The 19,519-nt window shown below is 43.3% G+C and overlaps 1 protein-coding gene across 1 annotated transcript; it reads right to left on the reverse strand.

The window, feature by feature from the left end:
- Nucleotides 1-13,296: 13,296 nt before the first annotated feature.
- LOC136553267 (putative ubiquitin-conjugating enzyme E2 38) lies at nt 13,297-16,808 on the reverse strand. The gene is made up of 7 exons (XM_066544650.1): nt 16,663-16,808; nt 16,425-16,521; nt 15,390-15,782; nt 15,244-15,307; nt 14,508-14,647; nt 14,096-14,407; nt 13,297-13,986 (listed from the first exon to the last, which is right to left on the reverse strand). The coding sequence occupies exons 1-7, from the start codon at nt 16,671-16,673 to the stop codon at nt 13,627-13,629; spliced, it is 1,377 nt and encodes a 458-aa protein (XP_066400747.1). The 5' UTR covers nt 16,674-16,808; the 3' UTR covers nt 13,297-13,626.
- Nucleotides 16,809-19,519: the final 2,711 nt, after the last annotated feature.

Below are 19,519 nucleotides of genomic sequence, written 5' to 3' on the forward strand. Positions count from 1 at the left end.
CATCATCTTTCCAAACTCATCACAAAAGTCTTAGATTGGTTGATCCAAATATGATGTCATCAACATAGATTTGCAACACAAATAAATCTTTTCCAATCTTCTTAATGAAAAGAGTGGTGTCAACCTTGCTCATCATGAACCCTTTAGAGAGTAGAAAGTCCCTTAATCTCTCATACTATGCTCTAGGTGCTTGCTTCAAACCATACAATGCCTTTCAACTTGTACACATGGTTGGGCTTCTTGTCATCTTCAAAATCAGAAGGTTGCTCAACATATACTTCTTCATTTATGTAACCATTGAGAAATGCACTCTTGATATCCATTTGATAGAGCTTGATGTTGTGAGCATAAGCATAGGCTAGCAAGATTCTAATTGCTTCCAATCTAGCAATCGGGGCATATGTTTCTCCAAAGTCAAGACCTTCAACTTATGTATAGCCTTGCGCTACTAATCTTGCTTTGTTCCTTACTACTATCCTATCTTAATCTTGCTTGTTTCTAAAGACCCATTTGGTTTCAATCACATTGTGTCTCTTTGATCTCTCTACTAATTCTTATACTTGATTTCTTATGAAGTTATTAAATTCTTCATGCATAGCATTCACCCAATCAATATCCTTTAATGCTTTATCTATCTTTTTTGGTTCAATGGATGACACAAATGAGAAATGCTCACAAAATGATGCCAATCTTGATCTTGTTTGTACACCTCTAGAAATATCACTAATGATAGTGTCCAATAGATGATCCCTTGCAATATTGGTTGGTTAAGGATTGGAACTTGATTACTTGCACTTGCTTGATCATTAGGTTGAGATGATGTACTAGCCACGTGATCTTATTCATTATCATGAGAGTCACTTGTACTAACTTGATTTATATCATCTTACACATTTGAGTTAGAGAGCACTTGCACTTGATCATCTTCATTATCAATCACTTGCCTAGGCCTCAATTCACAAACATCCATGTTCTTCATGGCATTTGAAAGTTGAATGCCTCTAACATCTTCTAAGTTCTCATTCTCTACTTGTGAACCCTTGGTTTCATCAAATTCAACATCATAAACTTTCTCAAGAGTACCACTATCTAAATTTCAAACTCTATATGTTTTGCTTGTAGTGGAATAACCAAGTAAGAATTCTTCGTCACATTTCTTGTCAAACTTGCCCAATCTAGTGCCTTTCTTTAAGATATAGCATTTGCAACCAAAGATCTAAAAATATGCAATGTTGGGCTTTCTACCATTCAAGAGCTCATATGGTGTCTTCTCTTTTAATGGGTGACAATAGAGGCGATTGCTACAATAGCAAGCCGTGTTGATAGCTTTGGCCCAAAAAGATTGACTCACATTGTACTCACTAAGCATAGACCTTGCTATATCAATGAGTGTTCTATTTTTCCTCTCAACAAGGCCATTTGATTATGGAGTGTACTTGGCCGAGAATTGATGTCTTCCAAATTCATCACACAACTCATCAATTCTAGTGTTCTTGAACTCACTACCATTGTCACTTCTAACTCTCTTGATGTTTGTTTCAAACTTATTGTGAATGCCCTTGACAAATCATTTGAATATTGCAAACACATCACTTTTGTCCACTAGAAAGAATACTCATATGTATCTAGTGTAATCATCTACTATCACAAAGTCATATTTGTTACCACCAATAATAGTGTATTGTGTTGGCCCAAATAAATCCATGTGCAATAACTCAAATGCTTTACTAGTGCTCATCATGCTTTTCTTAGGATGGGTATTTTCAACTTGTTTGCTGGCTTGATAAGAGCTACAAATCTTATCCTTTTCAAATACAACATCTTTCAAGCCTCTAACCAAGTCATGCTTAACCAATCTATTCAATTATTTCATTTCAATATGACCAAGCCTTCTATAATATTACTAACCCATGCTAGACTTAGAGAACAAGCATGTAGATAATCTAGCTTCACTAGCATTGAAATCAACCAAGTATAGATTCTCATATCTAAAGCCTTTGAAGATCAAGTTAGAGCCATCTACACTTATGATCTTTATATCATCTACCCTAAATATGTATTTGAATCTAAGATCACACAATTAAGCCATGGATAGCAAATTGAAGTTTAAGCTCTCTACTAGCAACACATTGGATATGCTCATGTCATTGGATATTGCAATCTTACTAAGCCCTTTGACCTTGCCTTTGCCATTATCACCAAATATAATACTATCATAACCATCATTGCCATTTGTGTTGATTGAGTTGAACATTATTACATCACCGGTCTTGTGTTGAGTGCACCCACTATCAAGAACCCAATGCCTTCCTTCGGCTTTGTAATTGACCTACAAAAGAAGATCAATTTTTTTTAGGTATCCAAACTTGCTTGGGTCTTTAAAGGTTAGTTACTAAGCTCTTTGGTACCCAAATAGTTTTTTTCTTTGAGCCCATCCATGGTTTACCAATAAACTTAGCCTTTACACCATTTGCACCCTTGGTAAGCATATAGAAAGAATCAAGCTTAATGAAGGATACATTAGCATTTTTGCTCTTCTTTTTGCATTCATGCTCTTTATGACCAACTTGCTTGCAACTAGTGCAAAACCGACCATTGTTCTTCATAAAACTAGTCTTGTGAGGAGCAAAGACCGCCTTGCCTTTTTTAGGGGTATAGTCGAATCTCTCTTTATAGAGAGAAGCTCTTTGGCTACCCAAGCATATAAGTAAGTGGTCCTCACCACCATAGGTCTTAGCTAAGGTATGAGTGAGCTTATTGACCTCCTTCTTGAGGTTCTCATTTTCAACAATTAGTGAGGCATCACAAGTGAGACCATCACTACTAGATGAGGTGGAAGTAGAAGTACTACAAGAAGGGTTAGTGGGAGGAACAATGATAGGTATAGATAATGATTCATCAATTATATCATAAGTTGAGCCTACATTATAAGTTTCAACATGCATCTTTTTATTTTGCTCATCAAGCAAAGAGGAATAAGCCTTTTCAAGCTTTTTGTGAGCCTTACCAAGCTTCTTATGGGCTTCCTCTAGCCTCTCATGAGTTGCTTTGAGCTCATCAAGGGCTTGCTTGAGGGCTTTTACCTCCCTATTCAAGCTCTTGCATTCCCTTCTCTTAATGTCAAAGTGTTCTTTAGCATCTTCTAGCATGTCATATAATTCATCTTTAGTAGGTTCATCATCATCACTATCACTATCATTTTCATTATCATGTTCATCATTACTTCCATCATCATGAGTTTGTACCTTAGTGGCCTTAGCCATAAAGCATGATGGAGTGTCGAAGAGAGAAGGCTTCTCATTGATAGCAATGCTTGCAAGTGCCTTCTTCTTGGTGGTCTTGTCATCATCACTATCATCATCATCACTTGAGGAAGCATCCACATATGAACCACCCTTCTTCTTCTTGAAGGTCATCTTGTCCTTCTTCTCTTTCTTTTCCTTCTTGTCCTTCTTCTTGTTCTTCTTGTTATCATCATCATTGTCGCTATTGTATGGGCATTGAGCAACAAGATAATCTTTGCTTCCACATTTGAAGCACCTTTTTGACTCTTTCTTGTTCTTAGATGAAGATTTCTTTCTTCTAGCATGGTACCCTTTCTTCATCATGAAGTTGCCAAATTTCTTGACAAAGAGAGCCATCTTATCATCATCATCATCCTATGAGCCATTATCTTCACTTGATATATCTTGCTTTGCCTTGCCCTTGGATGATGTGGCCTTGAATGCCATGCTCTTCTTCTTCTCATCCTTCTTCTCATCCTTCTTCTTCTTCTTTTCTTCCTTCTCATCATCTCTATATGTATCACCGATCATTATATCTCCCAACACTTGGTTTGGTGTCATGGTGTCTAAACCGCTCCTCACTAGAATAGTGACCAATGTGCCAAATCTTGAAGGCAAACATCTCAAGAACTTGTGAGTTTACCTCTTCTCCAAGTGCTTTGAGATCATTGACAAGCACTTAAAGCCTATGAAACATCTCCGGCGCACTCTCATCCTCCTTCATCTTGAAGCTTACAAACTTCTCTTTGAGAATGTATGCCTTTGCACACTTCATGGCTTGAGTGCCCTCAAATGATTCTTCTAACTTCTCCCAAGCCTCATGAGCCATCTCAATATTCTTGATTTGCTCAAATGTTCTCTCATCAATTGCATCATGAATGGCACTTAGAGCAATGTCATTGTTTTGGAGAAGCACTTCTCCGGCCGCGGTGGGATTCTCTGGATCACCAATCTCGATTTTGGTTTCTACCACCTTCCACATATTTCTATTAATTGACTTCATATGTGTGGTCATCTTTGATTTACAATACAGATAATTTATGCCATCAAATTGGGGTGGCTTTTTGGTGTTGTTGATTTGAGCCATTTTTACACCGAAGGTTGTTAAGCCTCAAATCATGGTGACCTTGGCTCTGATACCACTTGAAAGGTCCTAATGGCTAGAGGAGGGTGAATAGCCTATTAAAAATTTCTACAATAATACTTAACAAACCGGTTAGATAATTATGAGGCTAAGTAAGTGTTGCGCTAGTCTACTAAAAAGTAAGCCACCTACCATAATTCTAGTTTATATAGTTTCTATCCACACAATAGCTATGATACTACACTAAGTTAGTGTGCTCTCAAAGGCTAACTAAAGAGCCACACTAACCAAACTAACAAGCTCTCATAACTAGCTACACTAAAGAGCTTGATAACTAGTTTGCGGTAAGGTAAAGAGAGTGAGCAAGAAGGTTATACCACCGTATCGAGGAAGGAGCCAAACAATCACAAAAATAAATACCAATGAAGACAAATCACCTTAGAACCAAATGATGAACACAATGATTTTTTACCGAGGTTCACTTGCTTGCCGGCAAGCTACTCCTCGTTGTGGCGATTCACTCACTTGGAGGTTCACATGGTAATTGGCATCACATGCCAAACCCTCAATAGGGTATCGCACAACCAACACAAGATGAGGATCACACAAGCCATGAGCAATTCACTAGAGTACCTTTTGGCCCTCCACCGGGAAAAGATTAAGAATCTCTCACAATCACCATGATCGAAGCCAGAGACAATCACCACCCTCTGCTCGACGATCCTCGCTGCTCTAAGCCATCTAGGTGGCGGCAACCACCAAGAGTAACAAGCGAATCCCATAGTGAAACACGAACACCAAGTGCCTCTAGATATAAACACTTAAGCAATGCACTTGGATTCTTTCCTAATCTCACAAAGATGATGAATCAATGATGGAGATGAATAGGAGGGCTTTGGCTAAGCTCACAAGGTTGCTATGTCAATGTAAATGGCCAAGAGAGTGAGCTTGAGCCAGCCATGGGGCTTAAATAGAAGCCCCCACGAAATAGAGCCGTTGTACCTCTTCACTAGGCACAACACGGGATGATCGGACACTAGACCTCAACGCACGATGCATGCCATGTGTCCCCTCTCTTTAAATGTTGATCGCTCGATCTCAACGGTCAAATAATGACTGGACACAGCAGCTCAAGTGACCGGATGCTGAACCCTAGCGTCCGGTCATTTCTAGTAAGCATCCAGAGATGACTTTTCATGACCGCACGCGTCCGGTCATGCTCGACCGAACTCACCCAGCGTCCGGTCACTTAGCATTTCCCCTGTGCATGACCATTTCAGTGTGATCGAACGCAGCTAGCCATTGTCCGATCGTTTTAGCGCTAGCGTCCAGTCGACGACCGACGTTGTGCTTCTTCTGCTGCTACTGACTGAACGCGCCGGTCCATCAGAGACCAGCGTTTGGTCACTTATAGTGACCATGTTCACCTGAGTTTAGGGTGCCGGTGGCACCATCGGACTATCGACACTCCACCGGTGAAGTTTCTAACCCTTACTCAAATGTGTCAACAACCAAGTGTATCACCTTGTGCACATGTGTTAGCATATTTTCACAAACATTTTCAAGGGTGTTAGCACTCCACTAGATCCTAAATGCATATGCAATGAGTTAGAGCATCTAGTAGCACTTTGATAACCACATTTTGATATGAGTTTCACCCCTCTTAATAGTACAGTTATCGAACCTAAATATGATCACACTCTCTAAGTGTCTTGATCACCAAAATAAAATAGCTTCTACTATTTATATCTTTGCCTTAAGCCTTTTATTTTTCCCTTTCTTCTTTTCAAGTCCAAGCACTTGATCATCACTATGGCATCACCATCATCATGTCATAATCTTCATTTGCTTCACCACTTGGAATGTGCTACCTATCTTATGATCACTTGATAAACTAGGTTAGCATTTAGGGTTTTATTAATTCACCAAAACCAAACTAGAGCTTTCACACAGGTGGAATAACAATAGGTGCTGGCACCACAGTATCTTGCACTGTCGGTGCAACGATAGTAGATAGTGAGAAAAATAGCTCATGAATCATCAAAGTGGGCACATACACCCGCTTCTCTTCAAGGTCAATTTCTCGAGCTACCATGCTCCTCCTCATCATTTCATCCTCTAGGAAGACAGTCTGTCTCGTTTTCACAAACTTTGTATGTCTGAATGGACAGTAAAAACAAAAACCTTTTGACTTTTCTAGGTAGCCAATGAAATGGCAACTTACTGTTTTTGGATCTAGCTTCCCAATGTTTGGATTAAATACTTTAGCCTCAGCGGGACTCCCCCCCACACGTAAGTGGTTTAGTGAGGGTACTCTTCCTATCCACAACTCATATGGTGTTTTGGGCAACGACTTACTTGGTACTCTATTGAGAATATGTATGACAGGTTTTAACGCCTCCATCCACATGCTCAATGGTAAGGCGGAGTAACTTGTCATACTGCGCACCATATCCATTAGGGTACGATTGCGTCTTTCAGCTACTCCATTCTGCTGAGATTCGTCCGGTGTAGAATACTAGGCTACTATGCCATTCTCCTATAAAAACTTTGCAAAAGGTCTAGGAACATGGCCATATGGGGTATGCCGACCATAGTACCCCCCCCCTCACGGTCGGACCTGACTATCTTAATCTTTAAATTGTGTTGGTTTTCAACTTCTGCCTTTAATATCTTAAATTTATCCAATGCTTCTGTTCTTTCTTTAATTGGATAAATGTAGCCATAACGGGAGTAATCATCTGTGAATGTTATGAACGAATCATAACCATCCACACTCTTTACAGGAAATGGACCACAGATGTCTATGTGAATAATCTATAAAATTCTTGCGCTTCGTTTAACATCTTTCTTAATTTTTTTTACATACTTTTTTATGCATTCTCTGCATTGTTCTAAATCTGAGAACTCTAATAGAGGAAGAATATCATTCTTAACTAGTCTTTCTATTCTCCCCCTCAAAATATGGCCTAAACGACAGTGCCATAATTTTGATGACGCATCATGAGTTCTCTTTTATTTTCTGTTTACATCCGTAGACGAGGATACATTCTCATTGTTGCACGTAACGTTCTCATCATCACATACAACATTCACATCATCATGTAGTGATAACAAATAAAGCTTATTTTGTATAATAGCAAGACCAACACATGCATTATTAAATGTTATCTTACATTTGCCATTTCCAAAATGGCAATCATATCCATCATTGTCCAAGCACGAAACACTAATCAAGTTTCTCTATAAAGAGGGAACATAAAGTACATCTCTAAGTAAAAGTGTGAAGCCATCAACAAGCTCTAGAGAAAGATCGCCAACGGCTTCAACATCTGCTCGGACTCCATTTGTAACTTTAATGTGTCTTTCTCTTCTTTGCATAGTCCTCATCGAACGGAATCCCTGTAAGGAATTAGCAACATGAACAGTTGCACCTGAGTCAATCCACCAAGTAGATTTCGAATATTGTACATACAGGGATTCATTTATGAATGTAATAATGTTCTCACCTTTCTTTGCCATGATCATCTTTAAGTAATCGGGACAATCTTTCTTATAATGTCGCATCTTCTTACAATAGAGACACTGGTCTTTCTCTACTGTGAACTTGTTCTACTGAGGCTGATGCAACATGGTATCCTTTCCCTTTGACTTTGAGGAGGAGTTAGCATTATTATTCTTTTTCTCGTTGTCTTTCACATAATTGATAGTGCCACCATTGGCAGCTTTCATTCTCTCTTCCTCTTGCACACACATAGCCATGAGCCTCTCTAAGTCCTACTTCTCGGGCTGTATGTTGTAGTTGATAACAAAAGTATCAAATTCCTTTGGTAAGAAAGCAAAAATCATATGGATAAGGAACTCTTCCTTGAGAGCCAGATCCATTGGTTTTAACTTGGATGTCAAATTGCTCATCCTTAGTATGTGCTCTCTTACACCACCATTTTCAAAGTACCTCTCTATCACCAGCTGCTTTATCAGCTGGGTAGCATATGTCTTTGAAGAGCCAGTGAACTAACTCTTTATTCTATCGAGGTACTTGGTGACCGTGTCACACTCTGGGATTGAGCCTACAATTACAGGCTCAATCGTGTTCTTTATCACAGCCAAACATTTTTTGTTGGCAGTGACTCACTTCCTATGTTCAAAGTCATAGGACATCTTTTGGGATTCAAAATCCCTCTCTCTAGTTGTCCAAGCGGCATCAGCCTCGTTTATCTCTCTCACCGATGCCACAGGCTCGGTGGGACATGGTGAGGTGACTACCCATTCCACCTCAGCCAAGATGAAGGCCAGACCAATCTTTTTCTTTCACTCCGTGTAGTTGTCACCTTTGAGAGTGGGGATCTCTTTGATACAACCCATCAAGTTGTATCCGTCTAAAAACACAATTCATATAGAGGGAGGGGAGGGGAGGGGCGACGGCGGTTAATTAAGTGGTTTTTTCCTTTGCCGAGTGTCCTAGATCTGGGCACTCGGCAAAGTTTTTTTTTATTTTTTTCTTCTCCTTCTTTTCTAGAAAAAAGATTTTTTTCCTTTGCCGAGTGTCCTAGATCTGGGCACTCGGCAGAGTTTTTTTTTATTTTTTTCTTCTCCTTCTTTCCCAGAAAAAAGATTTTATTTATTTCCCGAGTGTCCTAGATCTGGGCACTCGACAAAAAAATCATTTTTTTCTTCTCCTTCTTTCCTAGAAAAAAGATTTTATTTCTTTGCCGAGTGTCAAAAAAACACTCGGCAAACTCCCTATTTGCTGAGTGTTTTTTTGACAATTGACAAACCTTCTCTTTATCGAGTGTTTTTTTGTCGAGTGTTTTTAGTGCAGCACTCGGCAAAGAACTTGTTTGCCGAGTGTCCGAGAGAATACACTCGGCAAACATAAAAACACTCGGCAAATTTGACATTTTTTCGGTAGTGTTAGCGCTCCTCCACCGCCGTGCTCGCCCACACGGCCACACCACCTGTCGTCACCATGTGCTGTGCTCAAGCTTGCTACCTCCGTCCTCTGCGTCGCACACATGCATCGCACCCGTGCTCGCCCGCATCACCTGCCAACGGTGCATGCCTCGTCCACGCAGCACGTGCCGAGGATGGTGAGCTTCCGCTCAAACACGTGGGCGACGGCGTGTCCCTGATGAGCTTGGAGAAGCCTAGGTCCAACCTACGGCGAGCGCGCACAGCTTCGCGACGTGCACGGCCGCAGCATGCCAGTGTGCGTGCACTCGCCGAAGGTGAGGTCATGTTCTTTACTTCTTCCTTAGCTACGGCAGTAGCTCAGGGGCTGATTGGTAGCTCGGAGCGGGGTGGCCTTGTTCTAGTGTCGTGTTTGGTTTCCCTCCTCATATCTTTTTCCTACTTGGTCTCATACCTCTACCCCTTCCATCCCGCACGCCTCTATCTTCTCGATTTTCACTTCTGTCTCGATACAAGACGACTCGATGCTTGGCGCGAATGCTTCATGCGAGCACGGGAGATGCCCCTATCCTGGTGAGTGCGGGTGTCGGCTAGGGTTACCGCCCCCCGTTTCGTGCCTCTCCTTCCTCCATTGCTCTGGTGCGCCTTTCCTCTTGCTCCCCCTCGATCTCGGTTGACCGCCGAAGTCGACCTTGATCGGTAGATTCATAGTGGTCCTCCGGTGCCGCGATAGTAGACCTCACCTGCGCCTCTCTCCTCTTCCTCTCTATACGATGCTTTTGTTGATTTATGTGCGGATTTTGTTTGAGCTGTGCCATGATTTTAGGGTTCTTGTTCTTACATACTTAGATCTATGATCTGTTATTCCTGATATACTTGTTCCTTGTTGTTTCCCTCTGGTTCTATGCTCAGATCTAGGGTACGTCTAACTTTTTTTATCTAAATATATATGTGGTACGCCGCAAATGCATGATCCCTATCTGAATTTTTGTTTGCTCCTCGGCTAGAGTGCCTGATTGCAGGGGATGGATGTGTCCCAAGGCTTCATGGCTTTTCTGACACTCGGTTCTAACTATTTTTTTTATAATTATCTTTGATATTCTTGTTAAGCCTATGATGATAACTAAACTACCATGTGTACTAGATTACAAAAACCTGATGACCTTAAGCTTGTGAGGTACTGGAACTCTGTTCTTATTGGTTTTCATGTTTGTTTCTTACCATTGCTATGTTGCCTTTTGTGTTTCTTATGCTCCAAGCTCAAGGTCAACCGAGGAAAAACTGTTATCTGAGGCCAATCTGTTAACCACTTATGAAGATGAAAAAGTTCTTGAGAAGCATGCTGCCACTGTCATTGCCAAACCATCTTGGCTATTTCTTCTTTGCATGGTTCAGTCTTTCATGTTGCTGGTGCTCATCTTTTATATTGTTAAACGTGGGAAGAATTGCCTGTGATGATTAACCTATAACCATGTACTCATCAATTTACTTCGACTTTGTGAGGTACTGAGACCGATTTGTTGATGTTTAATAGCTGGTTGAATTGTTGTATTATTTTGTAATATCTCTTATGCTCCAAGGTCTTAGTTGATGATGATACAAATTGATCTGAGGTAATGTTTGTGTTGTTATGCTTGTTTGGAAGAAAATGGTAGTAACCTCACCAAAGTGATACATGGGTGCTCACACCTCGTGCCATGCTGCAAACCAAACACAAGGAGGACCAGCTCATTCCTAAAATTGATGCAAGCAGGCAACCAAACAAACTCACTGTCATTCAGTATCACTCTCAAAGTTACAACCAAACACACATAGATGTATGGCTTCAGCCTGTCTCACTCCGTCAAGGACCAGCCCTCCATCCCAGATTCCCTCCCCATTCGCTCTCCCGAAGCAACCAATCACGCCCTCAAAGCACAACGCCCATGGTGCCACAGCATACCAGCATGCTGCTCCAGTCCTCCGTCCATGTCCTAGTCCTCCAGTTATTACCCCCCGACCTTTGCCTCTGCATCTACTTCACCCCTCAACCATGAAATGAAATCGTATATTTAACACCTTAAACTTTCCCAAACCTGACATTTAACCCCCTGCAGTAGTTTTTGGCTGACGTGGCAGTCTAGAGTGGTTCACATTGACATGTTGGCACTTGGGCCCACGCGTCATAGAAAGAGGAGCCTGAGCCTAGGGCACACGCCTCCTCGTCGCCGGCAACAGCAAGGCCGCTAGTGCGCTAGCGTCCCTGGCGCATGCTCACGGCCCGGTGCTGTTGCTCCGCCTAGACCGAGTGCCACGAGAGCCTCCTCTACATCCGCGATGTTGCATTCGCACCCTACGGCGAGTACTGGTGCCGTCCACCTCCTCAGCGAGTGCAGCATCGGGTCCTTCCGGCGCATCAGGGAGCAGGAGGCCGCAGCGAAAAGGATACTATTTTAGTTTCCTTTGTCTATACATGTATCTATACTTTCTATAGTAGTTGATCGATCTCTTTCGTGTATCAGGATCAAACCATACACGGGCGGGCGTTGTGGGCACTCGGCGGGACATGTTCGCGGGAGGCACGGACACCACAACTACGGCGACCGCCGCTGCTGCCGTCAACTTCAGGGGGCAGCACTTTGAGCGGCGCCCGCGGAGGGCACGCCGCCTAGCTAGGCGGAGCAGCAGCACCGGGCCGTGCGCACGCGCCAGGGACGCCAGCGCACGGTGCGGCCCCAGGAGCCAGGAGGTGCAACTGGCCCAGCAGCAGGAAGCCCCGCGGCGACGACGACGGCCTCCGACCACTGCGGCGCGGCGTGGGAGCAGCCGCACTAGCGGCTTTCTTGTTGCCGGCGACGAGGTGTGTGCCCCAGGCTCAGGCTCCTCTTTCTATGACGCGTTAATGTGAACCAGTTTGGACTGCCACGTCAGCAAAACCATGAGCCAAAACCACTAGAGGGGGTTAAATGCCTGATTTAGAAAAGTCTAAGGTGTTAAGTATACGGTTTCATAGTTCAGGGTGTGAAGTAGACACGGGGACAAAGGTTAGGAGGTTGTGTAGACTTTTTCCTCCAGTTATTTGTTTCTTCATCTCTTAGGGCGATTTGGTCCAAAAGTTCTAATAAATTCATCGAAGGGGTACGTTGTGGATTTCAGAGAATTGTAAGATTGTAACGGCATGCTTCTAATATCGTGAATAGTAATGGTATATCTCCAAAGCGTAATATTTACACTGCCATGTATCCAATTAACCCTATTATTATTGATATTGAATCTGTTTTCCTCCCTTTTGTCTGTGCGTTGGATAGAATTGTTTCTGAAACATTGCAGAGATAGCTTGGTCGCTTCAACCTGCTTGGAGTTTAAGATTTTGTTGCTACTGCTCTGCATCGGCATCGCACACGGCCCGTTCACTATTCGATTTGTTGTGTGAAAAGTACGGATTATAAGATAAGCGAACATGGCCGTAATGGTCTCGCTGACAGTTCTGTGGTGGAAACTGCATCTTCAGAGTTAATGCTGACGATAGATGCAAGGGAGTAATTAGATGATACTCCATTATTATATTTACTACAAGGGAGTAGATGATACAGCCATAGATCAGTGTGGTGGTATGGAGCTGTAAAGTTTAGCGCCAAGACTCCATACATGTAAATAATGATTTAAGGCAAGCATAACATGGGAAACGTAATATCCATGGAAACTGGTGTAACAGTGGGTACTGCCCAAACACACACACACACACACACACACACAAGAAACAGGAGTTCCTTAGCTTGGGCTTTTGCAATCTGTCATGTCAATTCCTGCATCTCGGCTCAACTGCATATGCAATGGGTTCCGAATGGTTGATGGAAGTAATCCATCGGCACCGTGGCTGCACGCTTACAGTGGAGAGGAGCCCTCAAAATGGGGCCCTGCAAATCCATACTATGCAAACCAGAGGCTCTGCCCAAGCCATGGCACGTGATGCTAGATGACCTCTTTATTACTCTTCAGCAACAAGCATATACTGGAACAATCAGCGGAATATATACCTGGCACATATATCTATATATATATTTATGAGGTCCAAAATAAACCTATCATTAGATTTAGATTGACGAAATATGGTGCCGTGAGAGAATCTCTCAGCACTCCACTCCAATACCACCCCTAAATCTCATACTCTACTTCATGTGAGCAAGCAAGTTCCAGGTCCTCGAGACCAATTATCACCGAGACGAGGTATCTACACAAGCTTTCCTGCAGCTATGCCATTTCCTTGTTTCTACTACTTCTTACTTCCAGAGACTCATCTCTATCGTCTCTACCTTAGGAACTATTACTACTACTGCTACCTCTACCTGCACCAGCCTTCCATGCTTCTCAGGTGGCTGCAGGTTGGTTCTTCTTTAACTTCTCAACAATGAACTTCCTCGTGTCCGCACCCTTCACATTGAATTCCATCAGAAGATCTTCGTACAGCACCTTCAAGCTCGGATTGAATGAGCATGAGCTGCGTCTGTTCGGAGGGATTGCCTTGATCACTCCTGGCTTTGGCTTTGGTGCACTGCTGCTACTGCTGGATGCTCCCGCCACATCATCGCTTTTGTATTCTGACTCTTCCTCGTCCTCGTCCTCTGGCACTACTGAGCCAATATCATTACCCGCCATGTAGTGCTTGCATGCTGCGAGAATAATGTGCCCATGCACCCGGAAGTGGCCAGCGACAAGGTCTGCAAAGTGCTGTGAGGACAACACAAGCCAAAGGTGGATCAGTTCAGCTACACTACAAGGCAGCAGAAGCCGAAATTCAATTGTACTTTGCTGAACCAGTAATTTAGAAACAAATTACCTCTGGAGGCCTCCGAAGTGAGTATAACATAGTCCTGCATGAGTACAGAAAGGTCTTGTCATTATAGTCCAAAGCCAACCGCTCTCCATGCGGAGTGTTGGCATAGGACTCATATCCTGGCTCGTTGTAATATGGCTTATCATTCAAAATGAGAGCTTGAATGGAGACAAGAACTTGCAGCATTGTTGATTGAGCTGGATTCCACTTCTCACAACCTTTACCACTCCATGTACCCAACAGGCTAAGACACACTTTTCCATTGTCATACAAGTTTGGATTAATCCGAAGTCCTCCAGAGTGGTAATATACCACCTGTAACCCCCATCAGAGATAAAAATTTCAAGAGAATGCAAAAATGATAACAAATAATAAAAAAAGAATAGTAACATGCCAAAGCTTTTGGTATATATACCGGTGGGCCAGAAGGATACGTAGGGGGAATGTGAACATCAAAGAAGAAAAGCCCATCATGGTAGGGTGTTCCCTTGGGCCCAATAATCGCAGCCCTAAGAAGATCCATTCTATCTTCAGCAACCCGGACATATATATATGCTGCACAGAAGAAAACCATTGGAATTTATACCTCTATAGTCTATAATATACGAAAAATACATTGAAACAATGTACAATCAATAAGGAAGTGATAGCTAGTCCAACACTTCACAAAGGAAGTAATAGTTAGTCCAACACTTTGACGATCTGTGAAAAAAATCATGGCAATACTCTTAAACTTCTACACAGATCATATACAAAAAAAGGTAAGATGTTCAAAGATGAGGAAACCACAAATGAAATGAGTGTATTACACTCAAGTTTAAGTGCTTAACAAAGATAAGAGTATGGGACACAATGATACATGAGGATAGATATATACAGGCCCTTACAGATAGATATAGTTCAACATAACTAAACAATATTACTATATCAAACTTATCACTTCTTTCAGCTAATTGAATTTTTTATAACTTGAAAGGTAGCCTGGTCTTAGGAAGCAAGGGTGGACACCGGCTGATCGGCTATAGGTGTGGCCACACCATTTTCAATGTTGATTTTGCCCGTAATGTTTGTTGGTCCAAATTAAAAGGGCCCATACTATTACTAAGCTATACAAGGAACAAAAACTACGATACTTTGCTTATAGCTATAACCTGGTAGATCCTTCTCCAAAAGTTTCCAGTCATGTTGAACTCTCTTTGACCAGGCTCTGTTTGGCTGAAACAATATATACATGGAAGAATAGGTAAGCACTCAAACAAAGCAGAAGACAACAGCACATACTAGTTGAGCATCTCACCTCTCCATGAGAATTCTTAGCATAGTGATGGTCAGAGAAATTCTGAACAGTGTCGAACTGCTTGAACTGCGTAAATTTATTTGCATTCTCATCTGCAGTATTTGATTTAGGTGGCTCCTTGGCTTCTTCCTTGGGTGCAATTTTCTGCAACCATGGTACGGTGGCCTCCACACCTGGAGGAAGATCCAAATCATCAAATTTATCAGCAAGGTGCTGGTTAAAGTCATCTTCATCAAAGTCATAATCATCTTCATCAAAGCCATCGTCGTCGTCATCACAATCCTCCTCCATGTAGTAATCTTCTTCTTCTTCTTCTTGGATTTGTTGTGGTTCTGGTTCTGATATTTTCAGAGAACTACTTGAGCTGGAACCAACTTGATCACTTGAAGAACCCTGTAAAACAGTAGGCTAGTCAGTAATTATACCGAGCAAAGCACGAAAAGGACTGTTCCGCGATCCAGAAACCTATATTTAATTAGTCGTGTGGATTAATTGCCAATGTGTAATATAAAATTCTGAATAGGACAAATGCACAAATGCATCTTTATCATAAAGGCCAAAACAACCACTGCAATGCTTATGGCACTGGAACTTAAATCCTTTGCAGGATGAAATAAAATCGCAGCAAAGTCATCTCCTGACACAATGTTCAGGAACAAAATCACCGATATGCTAGATTAATTAAACAAACAAAATCAACCCAATTTATGACCAGCATTGCATCAATCAACCCAAGAAAGGCCACATACTGCATCAACACGCCCCCAATTGTATCATATTCGCTACCAACTCATCCCCTGGGAACAACTCGCCACCAGAATTGCCGCGTCCAAATCCCAAACCCTAGTGCCCTGAGAAACCCTTCGTCACCGAAAACCCCAATCCGGGCTGCAACCAAACCCTAAACGACACGCAAATCCGGCCAATGGCGGAAATCCGCGAAGATTTCAAAGGGTGCCCGAAAAGGCGACGAATCAACCAGCTCCGGAAGGGGGGGCAACTGGGGAACGGAAAGCGAAACGAGCGGGAGGTGACCTGGCATCGCTGGCGCTTCTGCTGCTGCGCGGCTCCCCACGACGACGCGTCCGCCGTGCACCACGACGAGGAGCTCCCCTGCTGCAAGGCGCGGTACCTGCAGGAGCCGACAGCCCGAGGCGATCATCCTCAAGGGGGAAAATCGACAAAGGGGGAAAAAGAAAAGAAAACCCCCCCGCGTGCGAAAGAGAGACGCGCCGTCGGATCGCGGCGGCGACCGGCGAGGAGGTCGACGTACTCGGTGTCCATGTCGGCGGCGGCGGGCGGCGCGGAAGGTGAGCCGCCGCGCGATCGCCTTGCTCGGGGTCGGCGTTCGATCGATCGGAAGAAATGGCTTGCGCGGCGGATTCGCTGACGATTTATTCAGGCTCGTGCCTAAAGTCCCTACCCGCCACACCAGCCAGTGAGAGCACGCCGTACCCGATGATGTGTGGGCCCACGAGACGGGATCCCCTGCTGAGCCTACTTGTCAGTGGCTGCGATGCGATGCGGGCGGATTCGGCGCTGTTAGTTTTTTTTTCTTCTTCTGATTTGATTGATGGGAGAAGTTGTTAGATTAGGTGGAGAAAATGGTAGATTTATGCGCTTCATCAAACATCGTCTTCGTAAAAATAACTCTTAAAATATTGGCTTCTTGATTTCCATAATATTTGATGTATTAAGATTCTTTTCTCACCTAAATATATGTATTTGTTCTTCAAAGTAACCCTTTTACCCTTCTGGTCTTCCGTATACCCGATCACTCGTTCATGTAAACTCATGCTTTAATTGATATGCGATGGAACTCGAGTAGAACAAATTTATGGTTTTCTGAGATGAACTTGTTTATGCTAAAATTGTGGATTTGTTATTACATATGGGTCATTTTGGTTAATTTTTATTATATATGAACCTGTGCATTTTATGGTGACCGAGTCTGAACTGAAACGTGCGACTGCATTTCAGCTTCAGAACTCGATCATCAATGGTGTCCAATGATATTGTTTCTGGTGCATCCCGATGGAGTGAAACTTATGGAACATATATCAAAGCATTTTGAACCTACTGCATATTCGTGAGGAACGTTAATCCAGGCAAGCCAGCAAAGGTGGAGGCCAGCCAGCCAGCCGGCGGCGGCTAGTCAGCCTGCCCTTGGCGGCAGGCGGCCAGCCCAGGCACAGCCAGCGCTGGAGGCTTCCAAATCACCGTCTAAATGACTGAAGAGTAAAAGGGTCACTTTGGGGAACAAATACATGTATTTAGATGAAAAAAGAGTCTTAATACACCAAATGTCATGGAAATCAAGAAGTCAACGTTTTGAGGGTTATTTTTACGAAGACAATGTTTGAAGTCCTATATTTACGAAGCCCATTGTTTGGATTCCTAAATTTGCAATTTTCTTGATTAGGAGTGGTGTAAGGATTAGATAGAAGAAGATGGACGGATGGACGTCGTCGGGCGAAAGCAAAGCGTCGTTGCGGGCAGCTGGTCAATAGGGCCTACTTGTCAGTGTTTATTTGCAAAAGAAACTGATTTATGAAAAGAAGTATTCTAATCTAAATATTCTTTTTTTTCTCAAATATACAAGAGAGCTACACATCATTTTATTAAGAAAAGAAAAAAAGTAGAAAAGTACTAAGAAGGAAGAAGAATCCTCAGCCCTCAAGGAAACACAAACACTAGACCAACACAAACACTACACCATAACGGCTAGCCTTCCATGACTATAAGACATGTGGAAATGCTTTTGCACGGGCGTCCGGACGGTTTTTCCTATCGAACGCTATTTTAATTGGATCCAGCCCATACAGACGGTCAAACAGTCTCTACCTCACATATTTCTCTCCCACACCGTTGCTCGTCTTCCCGACGCAGCACTAGGGCTGGGAGTTTGTGGCTGGCGATGCTGTGCTCGCCTTTCTCCTTCGCCGCTGACCACCTTCCATCACTGCCTCTTCCTCCCTCGTGGCCCTGCTAGTGTCAGCAGCAGCCACGGTGATGCGCAGGCACCGACCGTCGCGTGTGGCCAAGCGGCCAGGAGAGGTGCTCGTCGCTAGCCGGACCCAGGCTAGGCGCAGCTGGTCGATGCCATGCCGCGCCACCATCCTCTGCTGCTGGCTTGCCAGAATCGGTCGTTCCCCCGCTCTGTGTTGCGTCTTACGGAAGAAGGGTGAAAACCACATGTTACAAGAGTATGAATGTTCTAGATATTTTAGAGGTATGTAACAAGTGTTGTATACCGATGTTGCAAAAGTAAATCGGAATGTTGCACATGTTGTAATGGCTATACACATATGTTTTCAAGTGTATGTTCTAAATGTTTCATCTGTTCCAAACCTATATTTGAAGTGTTTTATCCGAATGTTGCAAAAGTAGATCTAGATGTTGCATATACATGCATGTTGCAAACATATGTTTCAAAGTGTTTTCAGGTGTTTTATACGTACGTTTGCAAGTGTTTTATCTGGATGTTGCATATGTTTGATTTTCTAATGTTTTTCAAGCGTTTTCGCAAGTGTTTTAGGCACTTGTTTCAAATGTTTTATCTATCTTCTTTTGTATGTTGCAACGTTGCACATGGGATGCTGCTGGCGACGCAAGCGACGTTCGGGGCATCATGGGCAACGTCCGAAGTAGCGCAAGCGACATCCAAGGCTGCGCAAGCCCACTGCTTGTACGCTCGCTCTCGAACCCGACGCGCTAGACGCTCACTCGCTCCCTATGCGGACACCATCCAGACGTTAGCGCCCGAATCAGACGTCCGGACGCTGGCAAGTCTGTAAGACATGGGGCTATAGGCCTATGAGACACAAGGCCAAAGAAACTACTAAGCACATGCAACGCAACACAACAATTTTTGTATGTTGCAACGTTGCACATGGGATGCAGCTGGCGACACAAGCGACGTTCGGGGCAGCATGGGCGAGCGACATTCAGGGCAACGCAAGCCCACTGCTTGTACGCTCACTCTCGAGCCCGACGCGCTAGACGCTCACTCGCTCTCTATGTAGGCACCATCCAGACACTAGCGCCCGAATCAGACATCCGAACACTGATAAGTCTGTAAGACATGGGGCTATGGGCCTATGAGACACAAGGCCAAAGAAACAGTCTAA

Source organism: Miscanthus floridulus, chromosome 5, assembly GCF_019320115.1.
Source record: "Miscanthus floridulus cultivar M001 chromosome 5, ASM1932011v1, whole genome shotgun sequence".
Lineage (NCBI taxonomy): Eukaryota > Viridiplantae > Streptophyta > Magnoliopsida > Poales > Poaceae > Miscanthus > Miscanthus floridulus.

Excerpts from the sequence above, each read along its gene's own strand:
- LOC136553267 (XM_066544650.1), bottom strand. Across the intron at positions 15,308-15,389 it reads CTAAGAATTCTCATGGAGAG|CCAAACAGAGCCTGGTCAAA; the intron begins GTGAGATGCTCA and ends ATATTGTTTCAG. Across the intron at positions 14,408-14,507 it reads CGTATCCTTCTGGCCCACCG|GTGGTATATTACCACTCTGG; the intron begins GTATATATACCA and ends TGGGGGTTACAG.